The following is a 13,884-nucleotide window of genomic DNA, read 5'->3' as shown; positions in this document are numbered from 1 at the left end:
ACTACGGACTCCGAGAAATAGAATTATCGGTAAGTAAATTCTTATTTTCTCTATCGTCCTAAGTGGATGCTGGGGTTCCTGAAAGGACCATGGGGATTATACCAAAGCTCCCAAACGGGCGGGAGAGTGCGGATGACTCTGCAGCACCGAATGAGAGAACTCCAGGTCCTCCTTTGCCAGGGTATCAAATTTGTAAAATTTTACAAACGTGTTCTCCCCCGACCACGTAGCTGCTCGGCAGAGTTGTAATGCCGAGACCCCTCGGGCAGCCGCCCAAGATGAGCCCACCTTCCTTGTGGAGTGGGCTTTTACAGTTTTAGGCTGTGGCAGGCCTGCCACAGAATGTGCAAGTTGAATTGTGTTACAAATCCAACGAGCAATCGACTGCTTAGAAGCAGGTGCGCCCAACTTGTTGGGTGCATACAATATAAACAGCGAGTCAGATTTTCTGACTCCAGCCGTCCTTGCAATGTATATTTTTAAGGCTCTGACAACGTCCAACAACTTGGAGTCCTCCAAGTCGCTAGTGGCCGCAGGCACCACAATAGGTTGGTTCAGATGAAATGCTGATACCACTTTAGGGAGAAAATGCGGACGAGTCCGCAGTTCTGCCCTATCCGAATGGAAGATTAGATAAGGACTTTTATAAGATAAAGCCGCCAATTCAGATACTCTCCTGGCAGAGGCCAGGGCTAGTAACATAGTCACTTTCAATGTGAGATATTTCAAATCCACCTTTTTCAATGGTTCAAACCAATGGGATTTGAGGAAATCTAAAACTACATTTAGATCCCACGGTGCCACCGGAGGCACCACAGGAGGCTGTATATGCAGTACTCCCTTGACAAAAGTCTGGACCTCAGGGACAGAGGCCAATTCTTTTTGGAAGAATATTGACAGGGCCGAAATTTGAACCTTAATGGATCCCAATTTGAGACCCATAGATAATCCTGATTGCAGGAAATGTAGGAAACGACCCAGTTGGAATTCCTCCGTCGGAACCCTCCGATCCTCGCACCACGCTACATATTTTCGCCAAATGCGGTGATAATGTTTCACGGTGACTTCCTTCCGTGCCTTAATCAAGGTAGGAATGACTTCTTCTGGAATGCCTTTCCCTTTTAGGATCTGGCGTTCAACCGCCATGCCGTCAAACGCAGCCGCGGTAAGTCTTGAAAAAGACAGGGACCCTGCTGTAGCAGGTCCCTTCTCAGAGGTAGAGGCCACGGTTCGTCCGTGAGCATCTCTTGAAGTTCCGGATACCAAGTCCTTCTCGGCCAATCCGGAACCACTAGTATTGTTCTTACTCTTCTTTGCCGTATGATCTTCAATACCTTTGGTATGAGCGGCAGAGGAGGAAACACATACACTGACTGGTACACCCAAGGAGTTACCAGTGCGTCCACAGCTATTGCCTGTGGATCTCTTGACCTGGCGCAATATTTGTCCAGTTTCTTGTTGAGGCGAGACGCCATCATGTCTACAATTGGTCTTTCCCAACGGTCTATTAACATGTTGAAGACTTCTGGATGTAGACCCCACTCTCCCGGATGAAGATCGTGTCTGCTGAGGAAGTCTGCTTCCCAGTTGTCCACGCCCGGGATGAACACTGCTGACAGTGCTATCACGTGATTCTCCGCCCAGCGAAGAATCTTGGCAGCTTCTGCCATTGCACTCCTGCTTCTTGTGCCGCCCTTCCTGTTTACATGGGCGACCGCCGTGATGTTGTCCGACTGAATCAACACCGGCTTTCCTTGCAGGAGAAGTTCCGCCTGGCTTAGAGCATTGTAGATTGCTCTTAGTTCCAGAATGTTTATGTGAAGAGACTTTTCCAGACTCGTCCATACTCCCTGGAAGTTTCTTCCTTGTGTGACTGCTCCCCAGCCTCTCAGGCTGGCGTCCGTGGTCACCAGGATCCAATCCTGAATGCCGAATCTGCGGCCTTCTAATAGGTGAGCCTTCTGCAACCACCACAGAAGTGACACCCTTGTCTTTGGTGACAGGGTTATTCGCAGGTGCATCTGCAGATGCGACCCTGACCATTTGTCCAACAGATCCCTTTGGAATATTCTTGCATGGAATCTGCCGAATGGAATTGCTTCGTAAGAAGCCACCATTTTTCCCAGGACTCTTGTGCATTGATGTACTGACACTTTTCCTGGTTTTAGGAGGTTCCTGACCAGATCGGATAACTCCTTGGCTTTTTCCTCTGGAAGGAAAACCTTTTTCTGAACCGTGTCCAGAATCATTCCTAGGAACAGCAGACGAGTTGTCGGGATTAAATGGGATTTTGGAATATTCAGAATCCACCCGTGTTGTCTTAGCACCTCTTGAGATAGTGCTAAAGCTGTCTCCAGCTGTTCTCTGGACCTTGCCCTTATTAGGAGATCGTCCAAGTATGGGATAACTAATACGCCTTTTCTTCGAAGAAGAATCATCATCTCGGCCATTACCTTGGTAAAGACCCGAGGCGCCGTGGACAATCCGAACGGCAGCGTCTGAAACTGATAGTGACAGTTTTGAACAATGAACCTGAGGTACCCCTGGTGTGCGGGGTAAATCGGAACGTGTAGATACGCATCCTTGATGTCCAAGGATACCATAAAGTCCCCTTCTTCCAGGTTCGCTATCACTGCTCTGAGTGACTCCATCTTGAACTTGAACTTTTTTATGTAGAGGTTCAAGGACTTCAGATTTAGAATAGGCCTTACCGAGCCATCCGGCTTCGGTACCACAAATAGAGTGGAATAATACCCCTTTCCTTGTTGTAATAGGGGTACTTTGACTATCACCTGCTGAGCGTACAGCTTGTGAATGGCTTCCAACACCCTCTCCCTTTCGGAAGAGACGGTTGGTAAGGCAGACTTCAGGAAACGATGAGGAGGATCCGTCTCTAATTCCAACCTGTACCCCTGAGATATTATCTGCAGGATCCAGGGGTCTACCTGCGAGTGAGCCCACTGCGCGCTGTAATTTTTGAGACGGCCCCCCACTGTCCCCGAGTCCGCTTGAGAGGCCCCAGCGTCATGCTGAGGTTTTTGCAGGAGCCGGGGAGGGCTTCTGTTCCTGGGAAGGAGCTGCCTGTTGGTGTCTCTTCCCTCTTCCTCTGCCTCGTGGCAGGTACGACAAGCCCTTTGCTCTCTTATTTTTGTAGGAGCGAAAAGGCTGCGGTTGAAAGGTCGGTGCCTTTCTCTGTTGGGGAGTGACTTGAGGTAAAAAAGTGGATTTCCCGGCAGTAGCCGTGGCCACCAAGTCTGATAGACCAACTCCAAATAACTCCTCCCCTTTATACGGCAAAACCTCCATGTGACGTTTTGAATCCGCATCGCCTGTCCACTGTCGTGTCCATAAGGCTCTTCTGGCTGAAATGGACATAGCACTCACCCGAGATGCCAGTGTGCAAATATCCCTCTGTGCATCACGCATATAGATAAATGCATCCTTTATTTGTTCTAACGACAGTAAAACATTGTCCCTATCTAGGGTATCAATATTTTCAATCAGGGATTCTGACCAAACTACTCCAGCACTGCACATCCAGGCAGTTGCTATAGCTGGTCGTAGTATAACACCTGCATGTGTGTATATATTCTTTTGAATAACTTCCATCTTTCTATCTGATGGATCCTTAAGTGCGGCCGTCTCAGGAGAGGGTAACGCCACTTGTTTGGATAAGCGTGTGAGCGCCTTGTCCACCTTAGGGGGTGTTTCCCAGCGCGCCCTAACCTCTGGCGGGAAAGGGTATAATGCCAATAACTTTTTTGAAATTATCAACTTTTTATCAGGAGCAACCCACGCTTCATCACACACGTCATTTAATTCTTCTGATTCAGGAAAAACTGTTTGTAGTTTTTTCACACCATACATAATACCCTGTTTTACGGTATCTGTAGTATCAGCTAAATGTAACGTCTCCTTCATTGCCAAAATCATATAACGTGTGGCCCTACTGGAAAATACGTTTGAATTTCTACCGTCGTCACTGGAATCAGTGCCCGTGTCTGGGTCTGTGTCGACCGACTGAGGCAAAGGGCGTTTTACAGCCCCTGACGGTGTTTGAGGCGCCTGGACAGGCATTAATTGATTGTCCGGCCGCCTCATGTCCTCAACTGACTGTTTAAGGGAAGATAAACCATCACGTAATTCCACAAATAAAGGCATCCATTCTGGTGTCGACCCCCTGGGGGGTGACATCTGCATATTTGGCAATTGCTCCGCCTCCACACCAATATCGTCCTCATACATGTCGACACCACGTACCGACACACACCGCAAACTCACAGGGAATGCTCTAATGAAGACAGGACCCACTAGCCCTTTTGGGGAGACAGAGGGAGAGTCTGCCAGCACACACCACAAAGCGCTATATATACAAGGGATATCCTTATATTAAGTGCTCCCTTATAGCTGCTTTAATATATATATATATAGCCATTAAAGTGCCCCCCCTCTCTGTTTTACCCTGTTTCTGTAGTGCAGTGCAGGGGAGAGACCTGGGAGCCGTTCTGACCAGCGGAGCTGTGACAGAAAATGGCGCCGTGTGCTGAGGAGATAGGCCCCGCCCCTTTTTCGGCGGGTTCTTCTCCCGCTATTTTTCCAGTCAGGCAGGGGTTAAATATCTCCATATAGCCCCTATGGGCTATATGTGAGGTATTTTTAGCCTTGTATAAGGTTTATATTTGCCTCTCAGAGCGCCCCCCCCCAGCGCTCTGCACCCTCAGTGACTGCCCAGTGAAGTGTGCTGAGAGGAAAATGGCGCACAGCTGCAGTGCTGTGCGCTACCTTATGAAGACTGAGGAGTCTTCAGCCGCCGGTTTCCGGACCTCTTCACGCTTCAGCATCTGCAAGGGGGTCGGCGGCGCGGCTCCGGGACCGGACTCCACGGCTGGGCCTGTGTTCGATCCCTCTGGAGCTAATGGTGTCCAGTAGCCAAGCAGCAAATCCACTCTGCATGCAGGTGAGTTTACTACTTTCCCCCTAAGTCCCACGTTGCAGTGATCCTGTTGCCAGCAGGACTCACTGTAAAGAAAAAAACCTAAACTAAACTTTCTCTAAGCAGCTCTTTAGGAGAGCCACCTAGATTGCACCCTTCTCGTTCGGGCACAAAATCTAACTGGAGTCTGGAGGAGGGTCATAGGGGGAGGAGCCAGTGCACACCACCTGACCTAGTAAAGCTTTACTTTTTTGTGCCCTGTCTCCTGCGGAGCCGCTATTCCCCATGGTCCTTTCAGGAACCCCAGCATCCACTTAGGACGATAGAGAAATTAACCTTAATAGTTAACTTGCTGACTTCAGTCTTGCATTGTATGTGTATCTGAATATGCAGCTGTACTGTGTCTGACTTGGGACTAGCTGTGCATTGGTGGTCTGATCACTGTTGTATTTAGAGTGTTGTTAGGGATGGCTACCAATGCAAACAATGGTGGCAATGAGATGTTCGCCACCATCAACTAGTAAAGATATTATGGTTATGTGATGGTTAGTCCCCCCACCCCCTACTGATGTGAGCACTTTTCCTGTTCATTGGAGGCTGCTACTTTTATAGAAATTCTGCTGTGGCCTATTATATTCCAGAGGACTCAATGCGTATAATAAATAGAATCAAGTGTATATATATATATATATATATATATATATATATATATATAAATAGCATTAGACTCCTCAATGTAATTTAGTGTAAAGAGACATTAACAGCTACTTTTTACATTTTACATTAAATGTGAGAGACAATTAACTAGTTAAGTACTGTACCTTAAGATTCAAAAGAAATCACTAGAAGACTTACCTCTTTGATAGTAGCCTGAGGCACGGTGTCTGGTCCAATCTCTTTGTTTACATACAGCAATGCGTATAGGTAACCGGCTCTCCCGTACAGTAACTCATCTGAAAGTTCAGGGTCTGCGCCAACCACCCCTCTATGTAACTGCAGTAGCCTAAACATAACAATGGACATAAGTGTCAGTTGACTGGAATTGAGACAACAAATTGTGGAAGTTTTCATTGGCAAATTCAAACAGTAGTTCAACCAGCATGCTCTAATAAATATTGTTTTTTCCCCTCCCCTGCAATAGTCAGGGATACAGACCTATTAATCCTTTTATTGTACATGATAATACAGTATATTTAAATTACCACTCAGTAGTGCCTTGGCAATCCTGTTATAAAAGTACAAAACTGATGACTGGTGGCCAGGGTCAGCAAAGCTTAGAAACAGGACAGTTTCAATGGTGCAGTGTGCATGAAAATAAATTCAACTGGAAAAGGAATTGAAAAAAAAAAAAGTTCAATAATGAGCAAATTCCCTATATAAATATCTGCTTTATAACATAATTGTATTCACCTCTATGAAAGTGCACAACATATGGATCTTAATAACTATTAGGAAATTGTAATAGTCCTGTATCCTAAAAACATGACAATGGTTAATAAGTATATGGCCAACTGATAGTGTAAATATATTTATTTCAAATTGAAATACATCACATCAAAATGTCAAATGTGTGCAACTAAACATGGATAGAATAAAACACTACAAATAAACAAAGTAAGATCTATACGTAATTTATAAGTGTACTATATTTATTTATTTATTAACAGTTTCTAGCATAGCACAGCATATTCCGTTGCACTTTACAATTGGAAACAACAATGATAAAACAAAACTGGGTAATAACAACAGTCATAGAGATAGGAAGGCCCTGCTCACAAGCATAAAATCTATAGCAACAACAAAAATAGCAAAATGCTCAAATTATCTCCTAGCCAATATTCTTCCCAGACATGTTGGGTCACATGTAACACTAACTGAACTCTTTTTTTTTGAAATTCTTTATTTTTGCGTGGTCAGGTACATAAAGAAGGCATTCTAGGAGTACAAGGGACATATGGCCAACATAGCCAGTGTCCAAAATAGACCACAGTTTTCCAGTGAGTAACAGGGTTAATTGGTATGGGAAAAACAATCAAGTTCAAACATGGGAATCGGGGGGGGGGGGAGAAGAGAAACAGGGGGGGGGGGGAAATAACCACATTTGTAACCATACATAATATAAGTCTTGAGAACAGGACGGTCATAATAGGGGGGGGAGGAAACGGAGAAGAGACACGGACAGAGAGGGTAATAGGAGGAAGAGATAATTGAGAAAGATAGGAGATGAGATAAGGAGGAATGTCAAAGGGAGAAGTAAGTGGGTGCCCATGGGTCTACGGGAGGAGCTGGAGCAGGTGGAGGGAGCCGGCTAACCACGTTCAGCGGCGAGCCAGGGAGCCCAGACCTGCTCGAAGACGTGGCCCCGGTCGTGGAGGTAATAGGTTATCTTTTCCATTGAGGCGATGTGCCAGATTTTAGCTTTGAGGGATAGTAGGGAGGGTGGTAAGGGGTTCTTCCAGTTGAGGGCGATCAGTGATTTAGCTGCGGCTAGAATGTGTGAGGTCAGCTTTTGGGAGAATTTATTGAGGAGTGGGGGGGGATAACACAGTAAGGAGACCCAAGGGTCTTTCATTACAGGGGATTCTAGAAGTGAGTTGAGGAGGGAGTGGACCAGATCCCAGAAGGGGACGATAACCGGGCAGGTCCACCATATGTGGAGCATAGTACCTCTCTCCCCACAGTTCCTCCAGCAGGCTGGAGAGGAGGACGGGAAAAATTTGTTAAGACGGTCGGGGGTATAGTACCAGCGGTAATAAACTTTGTAGGCCGTTTCCTTAAAGGCGGTGGCAATAGAGCTTTTAGCAATCCCTAGTCTCATGTCCTCCCAATCCTGAGTTTCAGGTGGGGGCCCGAGGTCCCGTTCCCATGCAAGTTCATGGGGCCGGGATAGGGGCAGGGAAAAATCCAGTAGGAGAGAGTAAAGTTGGGAGATTGTGCCTTTGGAGGAGTGGGAGTTGACACATAGGGATTCAAAGGGAGTAAGGGCACGGAGTAAGGCGGTGGAAGGGAGGGAGGTTAAAAAGTGGCGTATTTGTAAGAATTGAAAGGGGTTGAGTGGCTGTGAGGGGGTTTTCTGCTGGAGGTCCGGGAGGGACAGCCATTGGCCTCGATCGGCAAAGTCGATTGGGAATTTAAGGCCCAGAGTTATCCACGTCCGGGATCTCGTAGCTGAGAGTCCGGAGGGAAACATGGGGTTCTGCCAGATGGGGGTTAAGGGTGAGGGTGTAGTAGTGAGACCCCACTTCAGAGAGAGGGTGTCCCAGGTTTTGAGGTTGAATTTGATGGTGGGAAGAAGTTTAGAGGTTGGGGGTCGAGAGGCAGAGGGGAGTCCCCATAGGGGGGTCAGATCTGGGATGCCAATGAAGGCTGCTTCGATGTCCAGCCAAGAAACCGATCCTGGAGGAGCGTAGGAAGTGACAATGTGGGATAAGTGGGAGGCGAGGTAGTATAATTTGACATCGGGAAGTCCTCTGCCTCCCATGGAGGTTGCTCTTTTCAGGGTGTTGGCAGCAATGCGGGGAGGTCTGTGGTTCCAAATAAAGCGCACAAGGGCTCGTTGGATATTGCGGAGGAAGGGGGCCGGGACCGCCACAGGGAGAGTCTGGAAAAGGTAGAGCCATTTGGGGATTATGGTCATTTTAACTGCTATGATCCTGCCCAGCCATGAGATGAAGAGACTGTTCCAAGAGGTCAGGTCGGCTAGTGTGTTGGTAAGAAGGGGTGGGAAGTTTTCCCGGAAGAGGGAGTCGTAACGCGGGGTTAGGTATATCCCTAGGTATTTTATCTTTGAGGGTTGCCATTTAAATTTAAAATTGGTGCGAAGGGACTCCGCCTGGTGTTGGGGGATATGTAGCATCATGGCCTCAGATTTGGAGTAGTTGATCTTGTAGCCTGAGATGAGGCTATAGGCTTGTAGAACCGAGAATAGGTTTGGGAGTGAAATAAGGGGCTGGGTCAGGGAGAGTAGGATGTCATCTGCGAAGAGGGAGATTTTGGGATCTGTGGGGCCTACCTTTATTCCGTGTATATCTGGATGTGTTCTAATTTGAGAGGCAAGGGGTTCTATAATAAGGGCAAATATTAGGGGGGAGAGGGGGCAGCCCTGACGTGTGCCATTGGAGATGCTAAGTGGGGCGGATGGGGTACCATTGATAAGGACGGTGGCCGAGGGGGTGGAGTATAATGCTAGGATGCTGGTGAGGAAGCCACCGGACAAGCCATAGGCCTCCAAGGTGGGTCTCAAGAAGTCCCAGGAGATCCGGTCAAATGCTTTTTCGGCATCTAAGGAAAGCATGATCGTGGGGCATCTCCTGGAATTAGAGATATGTATAAGGTCAATGGCACGTCTGGTGTTGTCTCTTGCCTGGCGGCCCGGGATAAAGCCTACTTGGTCGTAGTGAACAAGGGAAGGGAGGTATGGGTTAAGACGGTTGGCCAGGATCTTAGCGAAGATTTTCAGGTCTAGGTTCAGGAGGGATATGGGGCGATAGCTTGCGCAATTAAGGGGGTCCTTGCCTTCTTTGGGGATCACCACAATTCTAGCCTCTAGCATCTCAGGGGGAAAAGGGTCGCCTTGGACAATCCCGTTGAAGAGAGAGTGTAGGTGGGGGGAGAGAAGGGCAGAGAATTTCTTGTAGTAGAGAGCGGTGAACCCATCTGGGCCCGGAGATTTGCCGGTTTTTTGCATGAGTATAGTCTGGGTGATTTCTTCCACCGTAATCTCACCGTTGAGAAGGTCCAAGGCGTCCGGGGGTAGTCTGGGTAGTTTAGAAGCAGAGAGAAAGTGGGAGATAAGGTCGGATCGAGGTTGGGGGGAAGAGCCCGGTGGAGGGGGCGGAAGGTTGTATAGGTCGGTGTAGTAGGATTGGAAGGCAGCTCTAATGGCTGTGGGGTCCTGAATAAGTTGGTTGAGAGAGTTTCTGATAGTGACAATGTTGGTTTTGGCTCTTGTGGAGCGGAGTCGAGCCGCCAGGATCCTGTCCGCCTTGTCACCCTTCTCATAAAAGGACTGGCGAAGCCACTTAAGGCGTTTGGCCACCCGTGTAGTAAGAAGAAGATCGAGTTCCGCTTTAATGGTGCGAAGTTCGGACAAGACCGCCTGGTCGGAAGACGCCTTGTGTTGGGTCTCAAGTGCATGGAGTTTAATGGAGAGCCTGTTGTATTGGGAAAGGGATTGCTTTTTAGCTTTTGAGGCTAGGCTGATGAGGTGTCCTCGAAGGACAGCCTTGTGCGCCAGCCAGAGGGTGGGTCTAGAAATATCGGGGGAGTCATTTAAGGTGAAATAATCAGAGATTTTGTCTTGGAGATGGGACTTTGTCTCAGGGTTGTGTAGGAGGGAATCGTTGAGGCGCCATGTCATAGGGCGAGGACGGGAAGCCAGACCTGCGAGGTCGCAGGAGATGGGGGCGTGGTCGGACCAGATCAGTGGGTGGATATGGGCATCGCGGAGGTTCAAAGCAAGATCATGACTGAGCAGGACCATATCAATGCGGGAGTAGGAGTTATGCGGGGCAGAGTAGAAGGTGTAGTCGCGGGCAGAGGGGTCTTTTATCCTCCAGGAGTCGTAGAGAAGTTGGGATCGCATGAGTCGGAGGAGGGATCTAGAGCGAAGGGAGTCTGACGGGGAAGGAGTAGGGGGAAAGGTAGAGCGGTCTAGCTGTGGATTGAGAACGGAGTTGAAGTCACCTGCAAGTATAAGGTCGCCCTGTCGGACTCGAGTGAGGAGATTATCTATCCTTGTAAAAAACCGTTCCTGTCGCTGATTAGGGGCGTAAACGTTAACCAGGGTGCATATATTATTGTTGAGTTTACCCACTAGGACAAGGAATCGGCCGTCTTTGTCAGCATGAGAGTCTAGGAGTTCAAAAGACAGGTGGCGGGCAATTAAGATCGCTACTCCACGTTTTTTGGCTAGGTGATCGCAGGCATGAAAGGAAACGGGAAATGGTTTACATTGCAGGGTAGGGTGAGATTCGTGCACGAAGTGAGTTTCCTGTAGGAAAATCAAATCGCCTCTATGGTGTTTAAGGGAGGCAAATAGCTTGCCTCTCTTTTGAGGGCTGTTCAAGCCCTTCACATTATGGGAGAGTACCCGGAGACCCATGGGCAGGCAGCAGTGAGGTGGTCGGATTTGAAAGGGCGGGAGTGGTTGGGGGTGGAGAAGGGGGAGGGGGAGACAGATCGAAGATATATGAAATGAGAGAGAGTGTGGTCAGAGGAGGGGTGGTAGGGGAAGAGGACCGGAGGGGGTGGGGGGGTGGTTGGTCGTCTGGCGGAGGAGGCCAGGACCGGTAAAGCTGACAAGGGGAAGGAATACTAGGCGTTGGGGAAGCACCTAGGTCAGCGGTAGGGCCCGGGGCCCTGTGGGGGCGCGGCATGGGGCCCCGATCGCGGGTCACGAGCCGCTCGGGGAAAGACAGGAGGCAAGCCTCCCCTGGGGGTACCTGAGGGAGAGAGCTGGAGAGAAGACAGGAAGAGATGATAGCCGGAGCGCCCGCCCCAAGGGGCGGAGAATAGGAGGAGGGGGAGGAGGGGAAAGAGTGGGTCAAGTATCTGCATGGGAACATATCAAGAGAGTAACTTTTGAATATGTGGGCAGTTAGACATTTAAACTACCAAACGATGTAACATTTCAATAGAGGATAACAACAATATTATTGTGAAGCAACCGAGAGGTCAGGAGGTAAGGTCACTAAGAACCTAAGGTAATGTAGCACTTCAGGTGGGGGGGTACGACCAGAAGTGATCGTCCCAATTCAATGTAGGGTGCTGTAGCGTAGAGAGGTGAGAGTTCTCAGGGCACTGGAGGTGGGGCCTGGGAGGCCCCGGAGGACGGCACCGTGAACCACTCAGAACGAGGAGACCGAAGTGAATCTCGCTGTGTCCGTGGTGGGAGGCGTGGAGAGTGGACATCTTGGTCAGGAACGGGGATGCCCAGTTTGGAGAGGAGTGTTTGGGCCTCAGGTTGGTCTCTAGCTGTGAGGAGCTTCCCTTGGTGCCACACTAAGATCCGGAAAGGGAAACCCCAACGGTACTTCACGTTGTGACGGGAGAGCAGGGAAGTGATGGGTTTGAAGTCCCTGCGTTTAGCTAAGGTTAGCGGGGATAAATCCTGAAAAATCTGGAGTGGGGTGTTTTGGAAAGTCACAGATCCCAGCCGTCGGGCCTCCCTCATAACGGCCTCCTTTGCAGTGAAGTAGTGCATTCGGAGAATGACATCTCTGGGCTGAGAAGAGTCCTGGGAGCGCGGCCGCAAGGCCCGGTGGGCTCGGTCCAGGAGGAGATGTTCCTCGGGGGTGTCGGGCGATAGGTGTGCGAAAAGGCGTTTAAGGTAGAGTTCAAGATGAGATGCCTCGACCTCCTCAGGGATACCCCGAATCCTCATATTATTTCTCCTTGCTCTATTGTCTTGGTCCTCGTTCTCCTCCCGGAGGTGGGCAACATCCTGACGGAGTTGATGCAACTCGGTCTCTGCTGTTTGCTGGAACGTTACCACCTCTTCGACTCTTCTTTCGAGTTGGTCAGTTCTGGAGCCGATATCGGCTATATCGGATTTCAGGGAGTGTAGAGCTTGGACTGAGGACTTAATGTCCCGCATCTCCTTAAGGAGGGAGAGGAAGTCCTTACGGGTGAGGGGCGTGAGATCGTCATCTTCGGCCTCCGATTCGGAGGGGGCCTGAGAGGGGCCGGGATTGTCAGGCCTGTTCGTGGCTGGGGTGCCTTTTTTGGTCAGAAATGGTGTGAGGTCGGACCCCTGGGATTTTTTGTTACCCCTGGTCATCTTGGGGGCGTAGGGGGGTAGGTGGAAAGTAGGGTGAGGAATGGGGGTGGCGCTCCCGCTATGAGGCTCAGGGCCAGGGAAGGTGACTCGGGGGCCTTAAGGAGACATTACGGTGTGGTCATCAGCCGAGCCCGGCAGATGGAGTCCGCCCAGGGAGGACCACGAGAGCAGAGGGAGGGCACCCCGGCCCGGACTGGAGAGTGTGAGTCCGAAGTCGCAGGAGAGGGGATCCCGGAGACTATCTCCACCGCTCGGGGACCACAGGGACGCGTCCCGGGCACGGACCAGCCGGCGATCGGGGCAGCCCTGGGGCGGGGACCCGGCGGGGGAGAGGACCGCAGGGTGATGTGAAAGCGGCTCCCAGGTGGGTGCCAGTGGAGGCCTCGGTGGAGTTTAGGTGGATGGAGGCAGAAGGGACCACGGTCCCAGAGACTCACCAAGCGGCCGCCGCTGGAGCGGGTTGCAGAGAGCCGGAGGTTGAGGGTGGTCCAAGCCGGCACCTCCCAAGAGAGCGTATAGGGGCTTCGAGGTGGGTGGCAGGGGTGGAGGAGATCCCTTCAGTCTCAGGAGGGGCACAGAGCCAGTGATTGATTGAGGTCGCAGGAGAGGGGGGATGGAGCTGCGGGTCTGAGTGTTGGGTGCGGGGTATGATAATCGCCGCACGCAGCCGCTAGAGCTATTCCGTCGGCCTTTCTCTGGAGTAGGTGCTGGCTTCAGGAGATAGGAGAACAGGCAGGGTTATAGAGATATAAGTATAGTGGCTGAGTTGACTATACCAGTATTCGCCACAAGAGGGAGCCTTAGTTACAGCCAGCACCAGTCAGGGAGTTTGATGGGTGCTTTGCCAGTCCCAAGATGGCCGCCGCTTATCAGTGAGAGTTAGGTCCACCGGAGGACTCCCAGTCGTCGATCCCCGCCAGCGGGGGAAGAGATCTTGCTTGCAGTGTTGTGTGAGACGGGGGAGGAAGGGCAGGCGCCTGGAGAGGTCGGGAATCGGCCAGGTAAAGTCTAGAGGCCGGGCGGCGCCAACCGCAAGATGGCCGCCGGCTGCCAGCCAGACACTTCTCGGCCCTTACCTCCCGCCGATCGTCCGGTCCCTGGTCTCCTGCGAGGATCAGCGCCCGGTGGGTGAGTCCCCCAGTGCCAGGGAGAGCCTTTCAGGTGGGTGGGA

At 50.4% G+C, this 13,884-nt stretch overlaps 1 protein-coding gene across 1 annotated transcript in view; it reads right to left on the bottom strand.

The window, feature by feature from the left end:
* LANCL2 (LanC like glutathione S-transferase 2) overlaps positions 1 to 13,884 on the bottom strand; it is a 188,527-nt gene that overhangs the window by 68,821 nt on the left and 105,822 nt on the right. Inside the window, exon 4 of the mRNA XM_063922451.1 lies at positions 5,789 to 5,936. Coding sequence (XP_063778521.1) covers positions 5,789 to 5,936 — 148 coding nt within the window. The remainder of the gene's footprint in view (positions 1 to 5,788; positions 5,937 to 13,884) is intronic.

Source organism: Pseudophryne corroboree, chromosome 5, assembly GCF_028390025.1.
Source record: "Pseudophryne corroboree isolate aPseCor3 chromosome 5, aPseCor3.hap2, whole genome shotgun sequence".
NCBI lineage: Eukaryota > Metazoa > Chordata > Amphibia > Anura > Myobatrachidae > Pseudophryne > Pseudophryne corroboree.
Note: the sequence above shows the minus strand (reverse complement) of the source record. Positions and strands in the feature narration are given on the sequence as shown.